The sequence below is a fragment of the Rhinolophus hipposideros genome (assembly GCF_964194185.1).
Source record: "Rhinolophus hipposideros genome assembly, chromosome: 2".
In the NCBI taxonomy this organism is placed as follows: Eukaryota; Metazoa; Chordata; class Mammalia; order Chiroptera; family Rhinolophidae; genus Rhinolophus; species Rhinolophus hipposideros.
The window spans coordinates 83304767-83330842 of NC_138048.1; the positions used below are offsets into that span (position 1 = coordinate 83304767).

The window sequence follows — 26076 nt, forward strand, 5'->3', positions numbered from 1 at the left end:
TGCCTTTAGGTCCTAGAGGCCACCCACAGTTCCCTGCCTTGTGACCCTCTCCGCCAGTTCACAACATGGCAGCTTGCTTCTTCAAAGGCAACGGGAGAGTCTCCCTATGCATTTAGCAAGACAGGTCCTGTGTGTGTGTGTGTGTGTGTGTGTGTGTGTGTGTGTGTGTGTGTGTACCTAATAACATAATCATGGGATTGATATCCTGTCACTTTTGCCATATTCTTGGTTAGAAGCAAGTCACAGATCCCTCCCACATTTAAGGGAAGAACATGCCAAGGGATGAACACGAGGCAATGGGAATTATGGGGGGATCGCCCTAGGGTCTGTCCACTACAGTCCCATTGAACTGAAAATACTCAGGGCGTGACTCTACGTAGGTATGAAGAATTTTAATTACTCTTCGGGAGTCTAGTTGTCTGAAAGGAAGTTGGTAATTCTCTAAACAAGTCAATCTTTGTTCTGTCTTAAAAAATAGAAGCCACGTAACAATTCTTGGGCAAGGCCTGGGGAAGCTGCAGAACCCAGGAGGGTAAAGAGAATAAGCAGGGAAGAAAATAATGTCCTCAAGCATATTAAGAGGTCAACAACTCCAAAAATTTCGGTATCACGAGTTGTTGGTTTGTGTTCACTTGTGTTGTGATTTATTTTGCTTTGATTTTCCACCAATACTTAGAACTCCATGTGTCTCATCAGCCTCTCTGTTCCAGTTGGCTGTTATTGCCAGCTTCAGTAGTTCACAGCGCTTACGTCTGTCATAGCCACTCAGTTCCCTGTAAGTGACACCTAAATCCTCTGCAGTAGGAAGCCTGCTTTTGACTTCAGAACCTGAACACTGGGATGGAGCTTGCCATCTGTCTTAAACTTTTTAAGTAACTTTTACCAAGACAAATGTGGATTCTAGGCAACAACCGGGGACATTTCTGGCCTCAGAACAGGAAAAATAAAGTAACCCTTAAGTACTAATTTAAGTACTTTGTTTGCTAACAGTGTTTGGCGTGAATAAGAAATTAATCCTTAATTGAGTGGGAAATAGGGGAGTTATCTGCATGCGAATGGCCAAGGGCAGACGTCAGAGATTCAGCCCTTTTGAAACTAATATTTATGAACATCTGCTTTTCCCCCATAAAGTTTAATATGGATTTCATTCTTTGAAACCTACGAAACTCCCAGGTGCTTCTTCAGTCTTTATCTTGGGAACACACGTTTTTAAAATGTATTTTAAAGTCTCCTTTTGTTTTCACTGAACACATTTGAAATCACTTTTGTTGAAACAATATTGTGTACATACAGTGCCTGTTGGAATGCCTAAAGTATGGTATTAAATGTTAGCCACTCAAAATACTGTATTCAACGTCCGGAGCTTCCAAAATGTCCAATCCAAGCCCATGAACCGTACTAGTCTAACTAAAGGATCTTGGAAAAGTATTGATTTCTAGTTCCAGTGTATGCCTTTCAGTGATCCACACGTATTTATATAATGCTTGCTTACGTGACAAGTACTTTTAGGTGCTGAGGTGGCAACAGCCAATACAACAGACAAAACCCTTGCCCTCGTTGCTTTTATGTGCCAGTGAATGTAAATGTTTTCTAAGAATTCCCTTAAAATTCTCATAATACCATTTATATAGTTCATCGGTAAACTTTGCACTGGAACTGCAAACCAGTGAAGTTAATCCATTCCTGATGTTGGACTAGACTCTGCAGGTGTAACTGTGAACAGGGCAGATATGTGACTGCCCTCGAGAAACTTAGACTGTCGCATACTTCTCACCTCTGTCGAGAAATGTAGGCCTAGAAAACCAGAACTGTGGGCTAGACTGTGGCTAGCCACTTGACCATTCTCTATTTTAAACCCACCATAAACACTGCAAACTCTGCCTCCATCCCTTGGCTCTTGGACATACTAGGAACTATTAGTATGGGGAGGAGATAAGAGTGTGTGAGCCAGAGGAAAAGAAATAAAATCACCAAGCAACACTCAAGACACGTAAGTCAGCAGAGCACGTACAAGGCTAGCAAGGACGTTAAATGCCTCTTAGGAAAGCAACTTTGCAGAGTGCAGTTCTGGCCACCCTGTAGAGCAGGATACAAGTCATTTACATAATAGCAAAGCCTCAAGAGGACAGTGGAGCTATTTAATTTGGTTAGGCTAATAGTTTTCCATCCATTTGCAGTCTAATGGAAACTCTCCTACCAAGTCTTAAATAGGGACACATTGGCAAGGTGCCACAGGGCACGTGAGACATGGGCAATCTTCTTTGAGTATCAATTCTACTCAACCATTTGGAGGGGACAAAGTTAATTAATTTACTGATAAGTAACTTAAGACATTATTTTCCATTAAAACCAATATAGCCATATTATAGAAAAGAATGCAAAATCTACATGCACTTTTAAGATAAAGCATACAACTAAAACAATGCTAGAACCAAGCTAAAGGACTAAGCCCTCCCCCATATTTTCCATCAGCCCCCTGCAAAACCAACCTAATAAAAATGATTTCTTTGATATGGATAATTCATTCTCAATTTTATGTAAAGGGTACTGTGGGGACAAAGCCTCAAAAAGCAGTTTCCAGGCTCTTGGCCTCACATAGAAAGGTGCTGGCTCGGGTAGTAAATGGCCATCAACTGTGATCAGATGGCCATCAGCTGTGGCTAGTTGGCCGTCAGCTGTAACCCGTAAGCCATTGGCCACTAATGTAACTGCTGTGGCTACGCTAGCAGAAAAAAATGGGGGCTAGCAAGAGCGGATTGCAGAGAGGCGGATGCCGCCGGTGAGAATATAGTGATATGACTCCCCTACTTATGGCTCCGTGGGTGTTCCTGTTTGGCCTCACCATATCCTGCGTTCTTATGTGGGGAGCGGGACCAGAGACCCCGCTGGACGCCCCGCACGACACATGGCGTAGTTGGCAGGATACGGTGCTGGCCAGAGCTCTCCGAAGTGCGGTGGAGCAGTTTGTGCGTGAGTCTGAGGAAGACCAGGAGGAGCAGCTGCCGGAGAGCTGGCCCCCCGTGGAGGGGTGGGAAGACGTGGATGGTTCCCCAACCAGCAGAGGCCGGAGAAAGTAAAGGACATTGCCACCCTGTGGGCTGGGAAGTGCTTGCTGACGCAGCCTGGATGCGGGACTTGTCCCGGGAGGAAACGCTTGCTGAGTCCTCCTTGGGAGATGAGGGTGAGGTCAAGGTCGTCCCTCACCCCCAGGACAGCCTTGGCAAATGACTATGGACTATGGGGAATTGCCTTCTATCTCTGATTTAATGGACAGCTTGACTGTTTGTTTGGGAACATACCACCATGTAGTGGAACTGGCGGATATTTGCTTTTGTGCCTTGACTGGCCGCCATCGAGAATATGTAAGCACCTTGACTGTGAGCCGCTGTTGTTCCAGCACGGTACCCTGAGCCCAGAGAGAGTGGCAGTGCCCTGAGAGGCCCTGGCTGTGCCCGGGGAAAGAGGTTGGTACCCTAAGAAGCCCAGGAAGTCTGACTGTGCCCAGAAGTACTGGTGGTGCCCTGAGAAACCCTGGCTGTGCTCAGAGAGCCTGGCTGTGTCCAGGATATTGCATTCACCTCCAGGCTGCTCGCACAGGGCCCCTCGTGGAAGACGCTTGTCGCGTAGATTGTGAGGCGAGGCCCTGTAGGGGTGGAGTGTGGGGACAAAGCCCCCAAAAGCAGTTTCCAAGCTCTCGGCCTCACATAGAAAGGTGCTGGCTCGGGTAGTAAATGGCCATCAACTGTGATCAGATGGCCATCAGCTGTAGCTAGTTGGCCGTCAGCTGTAACCCGTAAGCCATTGGCCACTAATATAACTGCTGTGGCTACGCTAGCAGAAAAAAAATGGGGGCTAGCAAGAGCGGATTGCAGAGAGGAGGATGCCGCCGGTGAGAATATAGTGATATGACTCCCCTACCTATGGCTCCGTGGGTGTTCCTTTTTGGCCTCACCATGTCCTGCGTTCTTATGTGGGGAGCAGGACCAGAGACCCCGCTGGACTCCCCACACGCCAGGTACATAAAAGACTAATCCCCCAGTAGCATTCCTTTCAACCACACTGCCACTTGGGTATCCCTTCTTTTAGAGATTCTGGAGCTGCCACTGGATTTAAGAAAATTCTGGGCCACTTCAGGCTCTGACCCCTCAGCCTCCTCTGGCGCCCCCACCACCCAACCATGGGGCCCCTTGCCCTCTGCATTAAGGAGCACTCCCTTAGAAGAGCTGAGATTGTGCTCTTTTCCACTGTGGGTCAAGAGAAGTCTTCTCAACGCTCCCTCCTTATCCTTAGCACTGAGATTGAACATTGGCCATCAGGCTTCCACACCCCTTCCCAGTCCCAGAATGCCATGCTGCAGGCAGATCAGCTTATGCTCCTTGTGCTTTGTGTTCCTAAAACAGGATCTGGACCAGGTACAGCTCCATCTGGAAGAAGTGAGGTTCTTTGACGTGTTTGGCTTCAGTGAAGCGGCAGGAGCATGGCAGTGCTTCATGTGCAACAACCCTGAAAAAGCAACCGGTGAGAGACACCACCCCTTGCTGCTGGGAATCGTGTGCCCCTGGGATTAACAGGGGTCTATGAGCCCCGCTGTTGTAGGTGGCCTTCCTTTTGTATAAACATCCTCAGTTGTATAATAGTAACTCACAGAAGTATGCCTGATTGCCTCTGCTTCATGCTAAGAAAAGTATCTCATTTAAGTGGGAATGACAAAAAGAAAAGATGTTGAAAGCAAGAGAAACATAAACCAGGACTGAGCAAGAGAAACAAAACCTTACATACATAGGGCTGCCAAGAAAGCAGTACTGGCCATTTTGCCCTGGAATCTTTCTGCATTTCAACCCAAATGACCCTGAGGGTTAGAAAAAAAGAAGCCTTCTGTCCAAAGCCTCAGAGGAATGAGACCGCTCTTAATGAATGAATGAGCACAGAGATCATGTCAGCTCCTAGTCATCCCTTATGCTTTCTGATTGAATTGTGTAAAAAGTGAAATACTTAAAGCGTAAGGAATTATTTGAAGAATAACTTCATAGCTAATTAGTCATTCTTCCCCTCCCCTTTCTGCTGTCCAAGGAATTTGGTCTGCTGATGTTACCTAAGAATAATAAGTGTTAATGAATATGAGCGAAGCTCTGGGCTAAACATGTCAGATAGCTCACCTAACCTTTACAATAATCTTATGAGGTTAGTACTAATATTATCTCCATTTATATTGATGGGTAAACTAAGGCACAGAGAGATTTGGTAACTGCCCGAAGTCACACAGGTTATAAGTTAACAGTGGCAGAACTGGCACCCAATCTGCCTCCAGAGCCCATGCCCTTAACCATTTCACCCTTCTGCCTCCTAGTTACACTGGCCCCAATCTGACCAGTGGCAATTGGTTGGTAATAAACCTGTGTTCAGAAAGTTACGCTGTCCCTGGACACAGAATATGTCATCGGTGATTTGCTATTGGAGAGGACATAGAGTTCTCAACATCGGCACTGCTCCGAAACTGCAGTTTAGAACAAAAGAGCAGTGTTAAAAGCCTGTCAAGGACAAAGCCACCTTGTAGGCGAGCCATCCTCTACAAAGCCATTGATGATACCACCTACCCATGCCTTTCATTTTAAGATTTTGTGCATCTTAGAGATTACCCACTGTGGCAAGTCCATCCTCTTGCTAACTAGCAACAAGTTGAGGCTGAATAGAAAAAAAAAAAGTGTTTATTTGGCCAGACGGTGATGTGAGGGGCTCGCGGGGAGGCACCAATGAAAATGTATTACCCCACGGGAAAGGTGTGGATGGAAGAAGCTGGCCGTTAGGGACGCAGCCTTTGTGAAACACAGATTGTTGGCTGTGACAGAGTCAGGACTGAGCTAATGCCGGAGTGAACACCCCAGTTTTTTAAAAGCTAATTCGGCCAAATAAGGGATTGGGGAATTGAATGTCTCCATGATAAAACTCCCTCGTTTCACCTGTGAAAAAGGCAGAGCACAAAAGTAACTTGGAGAGCATGGTGAAGTAAGGGGCTTACCTTAGGTGGCTCTGAGAGGCCCTGCAGATTTTTCATTCCAAGGAAGCCGAGTCCTTAGTTCAATAAACAGTTCATAAGATCTGGCCAAGGGAGGCCTCGGGAAAGGAGCTGGAAGTTAAAAACACAAAGTGTTCCTTTAATATATGTTTTCTCAAATTCACGGCCATGCACTTAAAACGAACATTTTGCCCATTCACTCTTCCTCATTTGTGTTTCGCACAGTTAAATATAGACTGAGAACATAGAGCAATGAAAATTCAAACAAGGCCAAATATTTTATAGCAGAACATATTGAATCAAAATGTTTGGCCCTGAAAACTTCAGTGTGCTTGGATTTCTTTGCTCATTTCCTTTTACTACATGAAAGATGGTTTGAGTCAGAGAAATCCTATTTTAAACCAGAATTTTCACCAAAAACTCTTGACTCCCTAAAAACATTACATAGGTTGTTGACCTCATCTTCTTGTTTTTAGATAAGCATATAAATTATCTATTTAATCTAATTGAAAGTTCTAACATCTAACTGGAACATACATTATTCATAGAGATAATACTTGCATTCATACTCTGCTTACATTGTAAGTTTAGAGACAATCAAGACATAAGAATAAATAGTTTGTTATTTGGTTATTCACAGCTAGCATAATACTTACATCTCATTTTTCATGTATGTGATGCACGTTGGTTGAGTTGGTTGAATGTCTTCTACAGAATGAGCCTTGGATAATGAATAAGATACAATATCTCTGCTTTAAAAGGATTCATAATCCAGTTCGGCCAGAAGGCATATATGGAAAAATCTAGCATACTTCCTTGTATATTTTTAGCATGCAATAAATACTCGTTGAGTGAGTGAAAGGAAGAAAGACAGAAAGAAAGTATATTTAGAAATGGCAAAGCCAAAACCTTGAATATTAAACTGTGATGTTTTAAGTTTATGGTTATGTGTTACCCATGTCAAATACATCACTATTCCACACTGGTGCATTAGAGTCTGTTAAATGGAGGTTGGTGCTTGTTTCCTCCTTGAGAGAAGTCACCACATATAAAACAAAGGGTTCACTTCCCTCCTGTCTTAGGGCCTGACATTCTGTGCCCAAGTGCTGTTACTGTTCTGGGTTTCATCAGTGTCCCCGCAGGGTCCAGATGTCCTGTCAGCCTCAAGGAGGAGGGGCTTAAAAAGTAGGATTGGAGTCTAGGACAAAAGGCTGAAGAAACTGGATTTGGGCTTGGGTTTTTTTTTTAAGTTACAGACAGATAATACAGTAATTGTTGTCAAGTATTCATTATTCTGGTATTTTCATTAAAAATTCCAACATTTCTGTAAGTGAGGAACAAAACATGAGGTGATTAGAAAACTTCAATTGGACATCAGAAAAGACATCCTGAAATACAAATGCTTCTCAACAGTGTGTAGACTAAACTATGGGACTCCAAAACTTGACAACAAATCAGCTGGTTTACATGGTCACCTTAAGTACATTCCCCTCTTCAAGTAAAAGTTTCATCACCCCACCAATTCCACCATCCACACACAGAAATCACAGTAGTTTAAGATCTGGTACTTAATAAAATATATATTTTTTTATTCAATTAGGTCCAGACAAAGTCAGAGGAAACCAAATGCCAGAAGAGTGTAAACGTCCTGAAAAGATTATAATTGTTTGCATTTATAACACTATGTCCTAAACTTTACATGCTGTTTTCTTATTTTCTCATCATTTTTTACTCCATTTTACAGATGAGGAAATTGAAACACAGAGAGGTTAACTAATTTTCCCAAAGTCACACAGCTACTAAGCAGTAGAACTAGGGTTTTAATCCAGGTTAATTCTTGAACCTGAAAGTTCAGTCTCTAGAGCAAATCCAAGTTGAGGACATGGAATATTGGAAATTCCATGAACAATTATGCCATTTTCTTATAATATGTTAGAAAGACCAAAGAGTGATCTACCTCCCCAATATTTAGTCTATTTAACAAAGAGCAGGCGCATTGTACAATAATGTTTGGGAAATGATTACATGTAGGAAATGGTTACAGTAGAAGCTATGTCCAGACCCTCCAATTGCTGATTCAGTTTCTGAAAATCATTTTATAAAAGTACAGAGTAGATTAGAAAATCACTGAAATAACTCAAGAATCCTGGGAGACTTGCCTGATGGTGTTTATTGCCAATCCCATTACTCCACAGAAATGGGGGAATCGAGATTGAGTAAGTAGATTTAACAGAACTTATTTCTGGAAAACCAAGCAAATCCCTTTTATCGGTCACCCTCGTGTCTTGGAATTGCTAGTTCATGTTAACAGTAAGAGTTAGTCAGCTGGGCCATCCTGGAACACATCTGGCTTTCTATTCAGTAACATTCTTTAAAGGAGGAAGGAGAAGTAGGTTACGACTTTCACTCTTGTTTCTTGAGACACATGGGATGCCTTTGTTCTTACACTCTACAAAAAACAACTTAGAGAAAGCTCGGTTTTGGCACTTGTGTCTTCGTCTTAGTCATTAGCTATTTAGATATTGAATGTGATTGTCAGTAGGAGGTGTCCTTAGGTTATAAAAGAAAAATGAAAGATTTTTTTTTCAGAAAAACCTGCTATGATGATTCCTCTGTAGAACTTGATTTCAAATGTTTGTGCTATGAGACCATGCTGAGCAATATATCACATGGCAAATAGAGATGGTTTCAAAATGATATCAGGATAAGAAAGGCTTCTGTAGGAATTTTTTTTCAGGCACTACAAACTGGCAATATCAGTTTTGGCTCTCCTTTGCCGGACACCTTCAGTGTGGGCTAGGTGACCTTCCATTCCAGACGCCAATGTGAAAACGGGCTAAACAACCTCTAAGAACCTGGCTGTAGGACACAAATAGCCTCGTGGGTCCATTCAGATAAAACTTTTCCGTTTAAGTTCAGTGTCAACATTTACAGAATTTTAAAGGTGACAAAAGAAAACCCATTTTTTACTATGCAATGATTGGGTTTGTCTTCTGATGCCTTCCCTGCTACCACATGTTAGAATATTGTCGGATATGCTAAATATTGGTAGAGTACAACAAAGTGCAGTGTTTATGTATGACAACTTCCCATTTTCACATTTATATACTGTTAGTGACTGCTAAATATTCATTGATTACATAAAACTTCAGTTTGTTGTTCACAGATATTGTGAATTACTTTATAACTAAACAAATATACAGTTACCAACTCATAATTTATCCTGGAATCTTTTTCCTTTTCCCCTCTTTCCATCTTCATTGTCTGTGCCTTTCTGTTATGGGCATTCCTCTCTGTTAAACCTCTCTCTCCCTCCCCCCTCCCCCCTCCCCCTTTCTCTCTCTCTCTCTGTCAGGTATTTAATAGGATGGCTATGGAAGAAATAGGATTTGTTTTGAAATGCAACTTTAAAATCTAACTTTTAAAAATCTGGTATTTTCTCAAAATTAAAAAAAAAATCTTACTGAACTGAAACCTTGAAATAGAATCTTTTGCAAAATACACTTTTATAACAAGAAAACGTTGCTGTGTACACCTTATGGATACCCAATTTTTATATTGTATGAAAAGGTTTCAATTCACACGTACACACAGAGCCCATAGTAAACTTGCTAATAACTTGTGAGCTTCAATGAGAAATATGCTAAGATGGATAACCTAGCACCCTTCGAGGGTTAACATTTATTTTTCATCCAGCATCACTTTCCTAATTCTCTGCCTTTCCATAATGAGTCAACAATCTTTTCTTGATATAGGATGAAAGTGTCTGATAGGCCTTATACTTGCAACAAAGCATTAGTCACCCCGTGGTTAGCCACAAACCAATCATCATGCATGTAAACGTGTCCTTTTCCACTTGGAGAATAAGCTGAGTCAAGCCTATATATGGAGGAGGAAAAGCGTGCTTTAGAAGTGCAGACTAGAGTGAATAAGTCAGGCTTCAGATGGCATAGATTTAAAGAATTTTGGGGCGGCCGGTTGGCTCAGGGGTTGGAGCGCAGTGCTCATAACACCAAGGTCGCCATTTTGATTCCCACCTGGGCCAGTGAGCTGCGCCCTTCACAACTAGACTGAAAATAATGACCTGACTTGGAGCTTAGCTGCACCCCCCACAACTAGATTGGAAAAACAACGACTTGACATCCTGGAAAAACACACTGTTCCTCAATATGCCCCAATAATAAAATCTTTAAAAAAAAAAAAAAAAAGAATTTTTATGTAGCACTTAATAGATGTTAAAAGAGCTCTAGTCATCCCCTCTCAGAAGTAATCCTAATTTTTTATTTACCAATATAAATACATTAGAAATGAAATTTGTTGTTCAGCCACAAGCTCACCTGTGTAAAAGACATACAGGTGCTTTTAGCAGCCACTGAGCATGAAGTCATCCCATATCTCGATGGGGTGGTCACATTTTTGCCTTCCTACCTTCTCGGTAACTCTCTAGTACAGAGTACCCTTTCTCTCTTCTCTATTCAATTTCTCATTTCTGACCGAACCATCCCACTGGCTTTTAAATACACTCAAATGGCTTACCCTCTCCTTTCCCTTCCCCTTCCCCTACTCCCTCTCTCTCGCCTCCTCTTTAAAGCCAAAAGAGTTGTCAGTGCTCAGTCTCAGCATTTCCTTGCCTCCTTTTCCTCTTGACTCAACCCTCTTTCATGGCGCTTCTAAGCCCATTATCTCTATGCCATAAAAGTCATCCAAGTCCCCCATACACTGGATATGTCTCAGTCCTCGTGTTACTTGCCGTTCAGCGGCATCCAATTCTGTTGACCAATTCCTTCTTCTTCAAACATTCTCTTCCTATAACATCTGTGACATGCACTGCTCTGGTCTCCCTCCCATTCTGTAAACGCTCTTTAGCCCCCTTCCCAGGCCCATCTTCCTTCTCCTCACTGTACATTCTCTCCCCAGTCAATCTTTGCTGGTTCTGCAGCTCCAGCAACCACCTTGATGAGACGACTCCCAAACGTCTATTTGCAGTCCAGGCCGCTCCTCGGAACTCTAGATTTAGTTCTCCCACCGCTTGATTCGTGCTTCAAAGGCACCTCAAACCCCATTCATTTAAATTAAAACTCATGCTTGTCTCTCCCTTGCCTCTATAAACCATTTGGTCTTCTTCCAGCATTCTCTATCACAATAAATGTAGCATCATTCATTCTGTCACACCAGCCAGAGACCCACTGTTCTCTCCCTCCCCCAATCCAATCCATCACCCAATATTGTGGGTTTTACCTTCTCAATTGCTCTCAACTCTGTCTGCCTTTCTCCATTGCCCTAGAGCAAGATATCATCATCTATTATTGAAGATAATGTCAGTAACTGAGACACTCCAACCCCTTCTGGTCTCCCTCGCACACTCTACCAAAGTGTGATCTCCGCCAAGCACAAATCTGATGCATAAAACCGTACGGTAGCTTCCCATCCTCTTAGCTTAGAGACCAAATTCCATAACATGCTCCTTACATACAAGGGTCTCTCCCAGCCTCCCCACCCCCATCTTGTCCCACATACTATCTGCTCCTGTCTGCTCTGCAGAAGGGCCTTCATTCAGTTTCCCAAACGCACTGCACTTTTTCTCCTGCCTCCAGGTTTTTGTATGTCCTGCTTTTCTGCCTGAAGTGCCCTTTCTCCCCTCTTTACCTAGTGAATGTACATTTTAGCCTTCCCACGACAACTCAACTTCACTGACACAGAAAAGCCATCTGTCACCTCCGATGCTAATATCCTCAAAGCACCTCGGACCTCTCCTCATAACACTTGTTACAGCTGCTGTCTTGTTCTTTTCTACATGGGATAATTTGATGAATGTCTATTTCCTCCAATAAATAGTACGTCCTATAAAGGGAGCTCCCTTCATCCATCCATCCTCAGCCCCTCGCGCATAACAGATGCTCAATAAATATTTATCAAGTACGTAAACAGCCAAAGTTTGTATCTTCTCAGAAAATTTTTCTCAGATAAGTGCTGGCAAAAAACAAATTAATGAATTCACAGTGATACATTTTAAGATTAAAAAAAAAACATATTCATACAATGACATTTCCAGCGTACCTTTTGTGTCAAATGTATTCTTTGTATAAACAGTGACTTCTTAAATAAGTTCCTTTCAAAAGTACTATAAGAGATCATTTTATTTAACAGAGAGTAAGGTATTGCATACACATATGTATCATATACACACATACATATGTGTATGTATATTTATATCAAGTACACACAGTATGATGCTGTATATGTTATAGATAAAGTTTCCAATACAGACATTGTAAAATGTCTGTTTGTTGCCAAAAGGTTTGAGGTCAAGTGTTGAACCACAACAGATGGAACTTGTGTTGAATAATTCCACAAAAGCATTGTAGACAACATCTTAGGATGTTCTAAAAACTCCAAGATGTACAGGCAAGTAGGACAATAGCTAGGATATGCTCAACTTGTACGTCCCAAACAAGGTTACCCTCCTTATCACAGACCTGTTTCAAGTATGTCAGATCTATTTGTCCCCAAGCAAGGAAAGCTCCACAACGTACAAGCAGTGTGGGAAAGCACTCAACATTTAGAACTGTCTAAAATACTATGGACAGATATTGCCAGTAATACCTATCCGTGAGATTATATTAATGGAAGAACAATGTGGTATGCACATGGGAAATGTGTGTGGTACCCTTTCTTATGCGAAGTTCAATTCTAAGATTAAGCAATTATCTCCATTCATTTCTACCATCCCTGATCTTTCCTCATTCAGCCTTATTGGTCATTACTAGGCAAATTTGGGCCAATCTTCCTTAACAGCTTCCCAGATAGGCCCAAAAGTGACCATACTTACTGCTCAGAACAACTGGACAGGTTACCTTCTCGGCAAGTGACTTTAGAATTTTTGTTTCACGGCTGATACAACAATAAGCCAAATTCCACAAACATAGATTCTGAGCATATTTCCCGTAACTGTAATTACGGATTGCATAGTGATTTCGTAGGTTGCGTGGTGCCTTTGAATGTGCATTTTCATAAACCAGCAGGTAATTCAATGTAGGTAACCCTCAGAACACAATTTAGGAAACATTGTTCTAGAGGTGTATAAAATAATAGTTCTTTTTTTAGATCAATATTTTAGCGATTGATAGAGAAGGCTAGAAAGCGAAATACATTTGATGGGTATGAGATTACTGAGAAAGGAAGCCATTCATTCACATGCACATGTGTCCTCAAAGGGCTGCTGTCAAATTGAGTCTGTCCTATTTTGGACCCACAGCATTTGTAGGGTTTTACACAATTGATGCTGGATAATGCCTCATTTATTCGCTACTAATAAGGAAATGTAGCACCATAAAACACTGCCTGGATATTCATAAGGAACACGCTATTTGTTACGACCCTTAGTGATTTCAAAAACCACAGATGCTGTCTACGAAATGTACCTCCTATGACCTCCTCATTTAATGCTTGTATCCCTCTTTAAGCATATCCTCTGTAATCATAGTTGGCTTTATTACAACTGGCACACACACACACAGATCAGTAAAAGCATGGAAGGAAATTCAAGTACATTTGAGACTCTCAATACATACAAAGAAATTCCCCATAGACTGTATAGAAGTTATAATTTCCAGAAGCAGTAATTTCATGTAAAAATTTTTAAATTCTGTTCTTATTTAAAAACTATTTGAGATTCATAATTTTTTTTCTAGCATATGCTTTTTTTTGTTGAAGGTATTTATCTTTATAATCAGGAAAGACTGTCTAAGAATACAAATATCACAAATTAAGTTCATGACAGTGTTAATTATAGGGTGTCAATTCACGCACAGTACAATACTTTCAAGACAAAAGTTGCATAAGCCAGAAAGCACACAGTATAAGGGATTTCCGAGTCTGGATGGCAGTCAGTGTGCAATGTGAATAGTAGTTGTGTGAGGGTCAGCATCTACTGTCGTAAGAACAAGTAGGAAGTCTAGAGGAAAAGGGAGCAACCACAGATAGTGTGGAAAACATTCCCAATGCAGCCCAGTCCATTGTTGAATTGGCTTGAAAATGGCAGTCTTGGTGAATAAATGGATCAGTCATTGAAAAGTGAGTTTGTCTCCCTTTTGGGATTCTGAATTGCCTGTCACACCTTAAGTTCAAAGCCTGCAGTGCTTGAACCTTGAAAGGGTTCCTGTATCACTCTGAATTCTCTCTCTATCCCTAACACTTTCATGCATGTTTCCTCACATTCCTAGAGTGGAGGGAGAGAGGTGGATTTTATCCTAGAGCCATGAGGATGTGGCATCTATAAAAACTACCTGTTCCTCATTACAATAAAAGGATGAGGATGACCATTGTATGTTGCTGGTGATAATCATGACGATAGTAGCTACTATTTATTAATCCCTTACTATGTGCCAGGCACTTAGTTAAGCACGGCCACTGTTAACTTTTCTAGCACTATTATGTGCCTTTGTTTATGGTGGATGAAGTCCACGTGTGGTATGCATGGCTTGAACTGCAAAATTTAGGCCGCATTTCAGCCCCTACTTACCACCTTGGCTGAGGTTGTTCGCCAACCTGCTGCACAGCCATTTATCGTGGCCCTGTTGTTCAGTGTGATTCTTACAGCTTCTTTAAGTTCTTTGCTTTTCCTGTGCTTTCCCTCACTCATCCCTCTTGTGACCTCAGTCCTTTCCTGCATTTTTCCTAAAATACCCTCTATCCCTTCTTCAGCAGGGGCCCAGCTCTCCTGGCACCTCCTCCCAGCTAGAAGTAGAATTTCCTTCCCCTGAGTACTCTAGGCTTGGCTTTTACTTCTCCAGTGGCACTCTCCAAACTCTACATTGAGCTGCAGAATTTGTAAAATGCTTTTTATCTCCCCACAAGGTGATAAATTCAAGTTCCCTCTGAGCTGGGATTTATAACTTCCTCAGATCCAAACACAGTGCCTTACAGCTTATCTGTGCTCAAAAGTATGTGTAGGATAGCTGACTGGTTCATAGGTAAATTGGGGAATATTCTTTATTGCTTTATTCTTCCTGTGGTGGGGTTTCTCAATTTTAAGATGTCTATCTGGTGTTTCATTCTTATTCACCCACTTCAGGTTGACTAAGACTAAAACCTTCAAAATTCATCTTTTATTAACATAAATATGTTCAATGTTTGGTGCACAAAAGAAATACAAGTACTGTTTAAACATTTATATTAGCATTCTGAAAGACTTTTAAGTTGATAAACATGGTAACAGTTTGGGTTCTGATAGCACTAGGGAATTAATTCAGTTTTATATGTTATAGTTTTTCAGCCAACTGATAATAAAGAAAGAAACAGATCCAGCTTGGTGGAGAATGTCTTAGCCAAACTGTGATGCTTTGAATGAAATAATGTGCTAATAAATTGGCAAGTGAGAAAATATTTAAATATCCTGTATGCGTTACGTGCAAACAAGTTAGTTTCAGACACATGATCATTCCCTTATAGACTCATTCCACATGTTATTTTTCAAGTGAAATATGATCATCCTTAGGAAGAATTAGTTCCCTAATTTAACCATGAAGATATCCACTGATATCATGTGAGAATCATTGCCTACAAGAACGTGCAATGGGCAACAGACCTGTTAAAATGACATATGGTCAGTTATGCATATGCGAGACATAATTGCAAAAAAAAAGTGGTTTTTTTTAAGATAGGGGATAGCAGCTGGGGAAAAAAAATTAAGTCTTTGTTTTTTTTCTGCGTTTTAAAACTATTTTTACGTTAATCCTACAGCTACAAGTAACCTGGCTTCTCCAGAATTATCTAAAACTAATTCTAAAGACTAAATTAGGGCCCTACCATGCAGCTACATTAAAGTTCTGCTAACATTTCCTTCCTAAAACCCTTCCCATGGAATTTTTCCCAGGGCTCAATTTTCGCTAGGCTACAATGAAACGTGTTTGTTTACCAGAATCTCTCCACAGGCCTTCATCCTTTTGCTCTCAAGCCTGTCATTTTGCCTGGAGCCCCTCACCGTCACTGTGGGCCTGTGGGTACGTGGGTGTGATATCCCATCCACTCCTTGTCTCAAACAGTTTCTTCAGCTACTTTGCCAAGTGGTCCTTGCAAATTTTTGTCACATACTCTTGCAAATTTTTGAAATTAGGATCTGCCTTGAAGAGAAATACTTGTAGCTCGTCCCCTCTTTCAGATCCAGAAGGATCCGTGAACTTAAATATTACCTAAATCAATCATGATTTCACATCAGCTAAGATACCATGGTTATTTCAAATGTTTCTTTGAGTAAATATGGAAGACTAAGCCTGGAAAAACGTACTGTTATTAAATGACATTGCATTAAATTGTCTTTTAATTAAAACTATAGCGAGAAAGCAATGTAATTATAAACTCTGAAGTAAAGTCTTTCACAAAAGTAGTGGGGGAAGGGATAGTGCTTTGTCACTTACCTAGTGTCCTCACGTAAATTTCTTCATTTTGATTTTTGATCTCTCCACATCCTTGTTAAGCAGGAGAGAGCTATTATTATTTCCTCACTGCTGATCAGAATACTACAGTTGAGAGGACGCGAGTCTAACTCTTCTGAATTTTTATTCAAAATCCATGAATATTACAATTAGATTAGCTTTTTTTTTTCTAATTTGAAGGCATGTGAAATGGGTGTTCAAAAAAACTTTTTTTAATCTAATTTTGACTTGGGGTTTTTGTTGTCGCTTGTTTTTTGTTTCCTTTTTTATCCTCTTGGGTCTCCTCTTGGACATTTCTTCCTCCTCCCAAACAGGCTACTGTGCCCTTCAGGACTCAACAGCACACTTAGCAAACACTCACTGAACCCCTAGCCCAGGCATACACTGTGTGAGGCTCTTCCTGCTCTCCAGGAAAGCATAGCCCGTGGAAAAGGCATGCCCTCAGTGCTTTACCTGAAGTAACTGCAAAGTGCAGAGGCTGCACAAAGGAAGTACCTTATTTATGGAAAATGTAAATTTGCAAAGAATGTTACTAGCTTTAAGAATGCTCTAAGTCAGATGATTTCTAGTAAAACAAAGTAGAACAGTGAAATCATGTTCTTGCTATGGATAGTCAATACCTCTTGAGGTCCTGCTTTCCCTACCCTCTGCTGTGCACAACACTAGCCACCATGAAGCTTCTCAGAAGTTGGGAGACATTTCTCATATGATGATGAAGCTATATTTCTAAGCAGCTAACTTTTCAACACAGATGTCTCAGATCAAATGTTACCTCGAATGTCCGAGCTCTTCCCTGACCATTTAAATGCATGTACACCAACCCCCAAGTCCCTCACTCCTATTCTATTTCCATCATAGCCCTGTCGCTATCTAACAATAGATTTGATATGCTTTCAGTTATTAGCTTTACTTTGACATTGATAACAGAATATCCAATTGAATAATCATCAGACAAGAAAAAAAAACTAGCCTCAATAGAACTTTGTTTGTGAAAACTATACATTTCATACATTTCATTATTCTTACCCTGAAAATGCTGTCAAGGTGGCCAAATCCACCTATCTAAAGTAGTTATTTGACCTACATTAGAAAAGAGTAATGGTAGAGTGGAAAGGATAGTTTCTGTTTACATGATCAAATAGGCACTGTCCAAGTTGCCACGCGATAGAACAAATATCATGACTTTCAAGGTGCTGGGAAAATTGAGCATAAATATATGTAAGTAAATATTGTCATCCTTCCCAGAAATCAGATGCTTTTATATGATTTTGAATAGTGAATTTTATGTAATTGGTAAAGAAAATGAAATCCTTCAGTGTGACGTCTCAACTTCTGATATGGTAATGGACCTTCTGATTCTATAATTATGCTTAATTATAAACCCTCTACTTCAATGTCAAATTAATCCATTCACGCAACAAGTATTTATAGACTCCCTACCATTTGCCAGGCACCGTGTTAGATGCCTGGTGACATAACAGTGAACAAAGATACTGCCCTCAAAGAGCTTTCAGTTGGATGGCAAAGAAAGATACTGATCAGATAAACACTAATAGCAATCTACAAATTATGATGCCTGACATAAAAGAAATGTGCCAGATGCTATGAAAACATATAACAGGTGAAGCCACTCTTGTCTGGGTTTGTGGAGGATCTCCCAAAGGAAGCAACAATTGAGTTGAAGCATGAAATGGTTTGTTGTGGACTAGGCGAAGATGGGAATATGGAAAGTGAAGAGAGAGTATGTGTGTTCCAGAGAGTGGAAATAACATGCTCAAAAAAGCTGAGTGAATTTGCCTTTGCAGCTGTTATGGCTTTAGGACAACATGTCTTTTGGAGTACTGCATTGACTTTTGCTGCCAAATAGCTAAATATACTCGGTTTGTGATTATTTGCGAAGCTACATTTCTAAGCAGCTAATGTGAACAGAATACCATGAAACAAAGGAGTTAAGAAGCAGAGAAAGCTGGCTATCTGGATGAATCTTAGAAACTGCTAACCAGATGCTCTTTTTGTGAACTCTATTCCTTTTGAAAATCTTGATGAGGGCTTTCAACACTTTCTCATCATCATATCTCAACAGTGCTTTCTTTTAGGGACAAAGGGGGAGAGGTTAACAAAATTCGTAATTTATTAGCCCACTTTTCAAATATGCTTACTGGGTTGTGGTTCACTGGACAATTCTGACTTTTGATCATTTGCCAAATAAATAATAGAAAATAAATGGCTTGATCATTCTGTTACCTTCAACAGTTGTAAATCAAGATGGCCAGCCTCTCATAGAAGGGAAACTTAAAGAAAAGCAAGTCAGATGGAAGTTCATCAAAAGGTGGAAAACTCGGTATTTCACGCTGGCTGGAAATCAACTGCTGTTTCAAAAAGGAAAGTCGGTAAGTTCTTTCGGCATCTTTTTACGTTTGCATTTTTAAGGTCCTGATCTCCACCAACCAGGTAGGCCTTTCGTCCTGAGTTAAAGTGCCAATCGTTTTTCCTTCTCCATTTTACAATGTTACAATGTCCTTTTATTACATAGAGTCTTTTCACTGTCTATCCTGTTCAGCTCTTTGTTCATTGGTTCACTGTCCCTCTTCAGCTTATTATGGGAGTTTTTCTTTGCTGTTGTTGACTTAAGTTTTACAAGATGAACTGCAGAAGGAGTAGTCAGCTCCCTTGAATGGAACCCTGTGCCTTTTGTTCCTGTGCATTACCTACATAAATTTATGGCTTATGATATTGACCCTGATTTCTTTTATGTTTAGAGGTGGGGACCTGAGGAAGGGGGGCTGTAGGCGGGGAGGAAGATGTACATGCTGGTTTATTTTAAGTACCTTTTGAAGTTGACAAAGTTCAATTCTGATTAGGGGAAAACATTGCTATCTTTCATTCATTTAATATCCACTTAACAAATAAAATAGGTTGCTAAAAGAACTAATAAATACTCAGTTGATAAAATATTCAATCTGAACTAGGATGCTTAGTAAATATCTGTATTCTGAATGTTCAGTGGGAAACCTCTGAAATAGCTTTCTATATCCCATCAACAATGCAAAGTTATCCCCCTCTTTTCAAATCAGTTTTCTTTATCATGAAATTCTACTGATTCAGGATCAGGGGAATGAAACCTTGACCAACTTCTTGACTATGTTGAAATGTAATAATAAGAGCGTATCACATGTCACACTGGATTAGCTCAAACAATCCTTTTAGGTCAGCACTATTGTTACTGCCATATCACAGATGGGGAAACTGAGGCTCAAAGAGACCAACTGGCTTGACTAAGGATACTGCCAGTAAGGATAGAGCCAGGAAGGATAAAATTGGACTCAGGCTCAGGCAGTATGACACCAAAACTTGTTCCTATGTACACTTAAATATAGAGCCACTGGCAAACCCAACTGTGTCTGAATTAATTAATGAAAGGTGTTAAATTACTTAAAAAACACAATGCACTCAGAACATATGCACTATATCTTTAGAGTACGCATTATAAAAGTGTATTTGAATTCATTCCTCAGCAGGAATCAAGTATGGTGTATGTGAATTATGGTAAATTTTGATCAGCTCTTTTAATTAATAAAACTTCATGTGAACAATCACTTTGGTAACACCTACTCTGAACGCATGTTACTTTCTTCGTCTGTTTGTATTGTAAAATATGCAGAGAGACTTTTCTATGCCTGAAGATCTTTTTGAAAGGGAAGTATAATGGTGTGTTCAATTTAGACCATTATTGAAGTTTTAAAGAAAATTTTTTTTTTTTAGCATAGACTCACATTGAAGCATTTTTAAGTGTTTAAAATAACCACCTGAATTTCCTGTTTTTAGTAAAGAAATCAGTAATAGAGGTTAAGATGTAGTGATTCCTCAGATTCCTGGAGACAAAGCAGAGTTAGTAAGTTTTTCCTGAACTTAAATTTAAGACCTTTTATATTTCTGAATTCAGAGCTTTTTAATAAAGTTGAGATCATAAGCTATTTTATAACTGGCTAACTTATTTGACATCTTTATTGGAAAATAGTGGTTTGACATTCCAGAAATCTGACAGAACATGTGGCTTAAATATTGCGAAATAATTTCATATCATATGAGGACCACAGCAAAATCTTTCTCATCCCCGGGGACACAGTAACCAAGAAGTGGTCAGCAGTCCAGCTCAAGCTTCAACCACATCATAAAGGCATTTCTTGTAAATGAGGAAAATGCACATTTTTTAAGTAACAACTGAAAGACTACAGTGTTATTTTCTACTTTTACATTCTTAAGGTCCTAAACACCAGCTAGCCAGGCAATGGAGTTCTTTGACTTCCTGTCCATTTCTATATTGGTTAATTCACTGTCCCTCTTTAGACAACTATGGTAACATTTCTTTTTTGAGCAGTTCCTCTCTGTATCAATTTCTGTACTATAGACTAATTCAAAGAAATATAATTTTATTACTGTCAGATACATACTATAAATCAAACTAAGCCAACAAAATACTGTCTAGTACAGATATCTTCAAACTTTATCCTGTATCCCTTTAGAGAAATTTGAAAAATTTATACAATACCTTGTAGCATTTTAAGTTGCATCAACACTTTTATCATGTTTACATGGTTGCACAAACTATAATTTATGTTAAACTGTAAATATTAAAATAAAAAGATCACATCTCTCTTTTAAATGTAACCATTCGAAACCTAGAGGGTATTATATGAAGTGAAATAAGCCAGACAAAGACAAATGCCATGTGATTTCACTTATATGTGGAATCTAAAAAACAAAATAAACAAAACAGAAACAAACTCATAAATATAGAGAATAAATTAACGGTTGCTAGATAAGAGATGGTTGTGGGAATGGGTAAAAAAGGTGAAAGAGATAAAATATCATGGCAATTTGACACCATCCATTTTAAAAAATACATAATTAGATCTTCTTTAACAGAACTGTTTACATCATTTCATTTTTCCTTGAAACCGTATTTTTGCTCTATCTCTCCCGCAGCATTTTATCAAGATTACCCTATCATTTTGCACTGCAATAAAACTATGTATATAAATTGAAATTTAATTATTTTAATTTCTTGTAACCATCAGTCTCCCAATGTTGAGATATTTTATATTTACCTTTTTAAAAATCATATCATTTATGAAAAGCCATAAGTATAATACCAAATGTAATAAATAGTTATTAAACATGAAAAAGTGAAATACTATTCTAAATGCATCTTTTAATGAAATAGATGGAGAGTGATTATGTTGCCTTGTTTGAAGGGTGCTTCCTGGTATCGATATTCTGAACTGCTTGTTTGTTTGTTTGTGTGTATGTTTGTTTGTTTGTTTGTTTGATGCTTTTGAGATTTTTCCAAGTTGCATAATCCACCATAGAAAGTTTGAGATGAGTGAGAAGGGTGTCTTTCCATTGCAAAGTGAGAGAAGGAGAGGTGGGAAAGGAGAATTGGCAAGATCTTCAACCACAGGTACATTCCCCAATAGACAAAATGGATTCAGGGATGTTAAAGACCTGAAATTGCCTTAAAGAAGCATCTGATCCCCTAAAACCATTCATGCTTGCCCACTGTGATGGACCTGTGTGGTAGAGATCCTGAAGCCTCTGCTTTGGTGCAAGGAAAAACGTAAATCATTAAATATTCTTTAACTTAATGTTTGTACGCAACTCATGCTTCCAGTGCTCCACAGAGTTTCCAAAACAGTTTGATCTCCTTAAACATTGAAACCTTGTTTATTCAATTAATACCCGTTTCTCAGAGATCACACACAGGAAAATTCAATTTCATGACTCCCAAATTATCTCAGATTCTGAGTTAATAGCTCTCCAAATTGTACTGTCGCAGTTTTGCTCTATTAATACAGAGTTGCTATCAAGAGAAAAATGACATAAAATCAAAGAAACATGAAGTAAGCAATTTTCTCCCCACCCCACTTATAATAATGTTCTATAAATTGGCTATCTTGTGCCAACTTACAATAACAAAGGGCCAGTTGCTCACCCCTTCCATTGTTCTAATGACTCTTTGAGACTTAGTGCCCAGAATAATCAAGGTCTTGAACCAGGTGAACTGAAAGGATCCTGATCCTCTTGGAAAATTCTCCAGCAGCCAGAGCTCTTTCCATACTCTGGGAGCCAGCTCATGATCTTTCCTTCCCGTGTGCATTTCAGAAAGACGATCCTGATGACTCCCCAATAGAACTCAGCAAAGTACAGAGTGTGAAAGTTGTGGCCAGGAAACGCAGGGACCGCTCTCTCCCTCGGGCTTTCGAAATCTTCACAGACAATAAAACCTATGTGTTCAAGGCCAAGGACGAGAAGAATGCAGAAGAGTGGCTCCAGTGCATTAATGTGGCCGTCGCTCAAGCGAAAGAGAGGGAAAGCAGAGAAGTGACCACATATCTCTAGGGATCCTCAAGCTGACCTCACCCCAAATGTATACCGTGGGGCTTGCATTACAATTGCCAATGTCAAGAAAACGAGATAAACTCACCAAGTTCACGTTGCTTTTTACTAACTACCACTGAAACAGTTTTCCCTGAGAAGCAGGACCTGAAAGTGGGAAGATGCTTAGTATATTTCATGTCCTAATGGCATTTGTATGAACCCCAGAACATCTGGGGGGTGCTTATAGGAAAAGGAGCTATGAATGGTCCAGAGCCAGAAAGGGGAGAGTTGGGATCAAGGAACTTCTGTAAATACGTCATTGCGCGTTGCAAAGAAACAACTTTAAAAGATACCTGAACTACCTATCCTGAGGAAAGTTTAGGCACTTCAAAGAAAACCACAGGCTGTCAGGTGTCTTAAAAGAAAGAAAGAAAAAAAAAACTATTAGGAAAAGTCAAATGAATGGACACTGAGGAAAACCATGTACCTTGCTTATAGACATACAATTACATTTCTCCTCTTCTAAGGCAAATAAAGCTAGCATGTGATAAAATAGTTCTCAAGTTAAGCCGCTTATGTAGTTAAACATCGGTCTTTCAGACTGCTTGTCTGATTATTCCTCTTAGGTTTGTATAATGTGATCTAAAGTTTAGATGCTTGGATCTATCTCCAGCCCAAAGCAGTAAGCTAGGATAAGCATAGGAAACGATTTTCTCCATCTTCAGAATATGTCCCACTTCCATGAAACTTTGAGATTTTAAAGTTTTGTACTTTGCTTCTTTGTATTAAACCTTTTAATACCTCCAAATGACAAACATGTGTTGTGTTTTGCCATTACCCATAATTTTTTGGTTGGTTTTTTTAGACTTAAGCTGTGGTCAGCGGAACCAAGATGCCTCCCACACCCTGGTATAACCTTCTCCCCTGGAGTGTGGTAGGACCTGTCACTTGCTTCTAACAGATAGAGGATGGCAAAAGGAATAGAGGAGTCTCCCCCATGACTATGGTACATTACATGGCAAAAGTGAAGAGACTTTGCAGATACAATTAAGGTCCTTTAGCAACTCACTTGATTCCTAGAGTTAATCAAAAGGATGTGATCCCGGGTGGGCCTGACCTAACAAGATGAGCCCTTTCAAAGAGGGTCAACAAGTCAGAGACTCTCTCTCCCCCACTGACTTTGAAGAAGCAAGCAGCTATGGGTTCCACAGCTTCAAGGAAGTCAATTTTGCCAATAAGCCGTGAGCTTGGAAGAGGATCCGAGCCTCAGATAAGCGCTCAGACCCAGCCCACACCTTGACTGCAGCTTTGCAAACCCCTGAGCAGAGGACAGCTAAGCTATGCTTGGACTCCTGACCCACAGAAACTTTGAGATAATAAATATATGCTGTTTTAAGCCTCTAAGTGTGTGGTAATTTGTTATGTAGCAACAGATAACTAATACAAAAGCTAACTTGGAATACACGTGAAGGATCATTCTTTTCCTTGAAATGTATTAACTATGTAGCCTAGCATAGAAACCTAAAGAAAGATTATTGTAAGTGGTCAATCCCCTTCATTCTACCCTGACTCACTAAGATAGGAAATATAAAAGAGGCCAAGTTTGGGGAAGGAAATAATTCAATTTTAACATGCAAAGTTTCAAAGTATTGTGCATCACAGAAGTTATTACAAGTTGGAAATAGAGTTCTGGAGATCAAAATTTGGGCTTATTGGATATATAGATGCCTCTGAAAATGTGCAATTAGATTAAATTACTCAGGGAGAATAAGGCAAAAGACCTAATAAGTGCTTCCTAGAGATATCCAGCATTTAAGCAAAGGCAGGCAGGATGGGCTGTTAGTTTTCAGAGATGTTATAGACCAGGGAAAATACTGTTGCAAAAGCCAAATAAATAAGGTTTTCAGGAAAAAGGGAAAGATCAACCATGTGAAATCCTGAAGAGTAATCACTTAAAAAAAAGATAAAAAATGACTTTTGCACCTGGGAAGCAGTTGCTATCATTGCATGGGTAAGAACAATTTTATTGGAGTGATGAGGTAATAGTGAAATCTCAGTGAATTGAAGAATCAACAGAAGGTTAAGAATTGAAAGCAATAATTGGACGATCCTTTTAACAAAGTGGGGCCAAGATCCAGGGGCTGAGATGTAGAAAGTGTTTTGCTGTTTGTTTTAAATATGATTTAGACTTAAGGGTAAGAAGTTTAAAATATAGAAAGAGGAAAAATGATTTTGCTTGAGCAGTTCCAGAAGTAATGAAAAAGAATTGATGGAGCAGCTACTAAGCAACAAGTACCATGCTTAGCCTAGGGACAAAAATAAAACAGCCAGCTCCTCCTCTCAAGGAGCTGACAATGTAGTGGAGGTGACAGACATGTACAACAAAAATTGAAATGCTATGTGGCAAGTGCCTTGATGGAGGTTTGCATAGGGTCCTCCAGAAGCACAGGGGAAGAAACCACTGGAATTGGCTTTGAACTCAGTATGGGCTTCCTCCCTATTTCCCAGAGGTGTCAGAGAACGACTTTGTCTTAAAGAACTCACAGGAGTGTCGCGGGCAGACAAGGAGCAAATAGTCAGCAGAGGGAACCACCTTGCAAAGGCAAAAGAGGGAGAGGGAATATGGTCCGTTTGCCAAACAGCAAGTCTTCATCTAGGATTGGAACATAAGGGGTCTGTTGGGGAATGGTGCAGAATGATGCTGGAAAGGCCATAGCATAAAGGGCTTGGTTCCCTACTGAGGATCTTGAACTTTTTCTTCAAGATGGTGAAGCACCATTAAACACTTTTAAGAAGATCTGCACTTAGAAAACTAATTTTATAGTGGTATAGAGAATGGATTGTCAGGACACCAAAAATTATAACAGAGAGATGATTTGGGGAAGTTCCTGGAAGGTGGTGAGGACCTAGACTGCAGCAGAGGAGGTAGAGGGAAAATGAAATACAGGAAAAATATTAAGTTAGTAATAATGGACAGGACATTGGTGGATTGGATGGAGCTAGGGTATAGGAATGAGGAGGCAGAGTCTCTAATGATTCCTACTGTTTTCTTGGGAAATTTAGTGAATGATGGTAGCATTCACTGAGATAGAAAATTCAAAGCAACAGTTTGAGAGGTGCAGCAAATAGTAAATTTAATTTTAACGGATATAGTCAAAGTATACATGAGTGATTCCTCTTAGACTAAAGGGACACCTAATCCTGTAAAGTTGGGCAAGAAAAGAGTAAGAATAGATATAGTTGTAAATGATT

At 39.9% G+C, this 26076-nt stretch overlaps 1 protein-coding gene across 3 annotated transcripts in view; it reads left to right on the top strand.

The window, feature by feature from the left end:
- Positions 1-25015, top strand: part of VEPH1 (ventricular zone expressed PH domain containing 1) — a 208968-nt gene extending 183953 nt beyond the window's left edge. For all 3 annotated transcript variants that reach the window (XM_081029347.1, XM_081029346.1, XM_081029348.1), the window contains 3 exons: positions 4401-4518; positions 18700-18836; positions 22609-25015. In XM_081029347.1, the coding sequence (XP_080885473.1) occupies positions 4401-4518; positions 18700-18836; positions 22609-22845 (492 nt within the window). In that variant the 3' untranslated portion in view covers positions 22846-25015. The remainder of the gene's footprint in view (positions 1-4400; positions 4519-18699; positions 18837-22608) is intronic.
- Positions 25016-26076: the final 1061 nt, after the last annotated feature.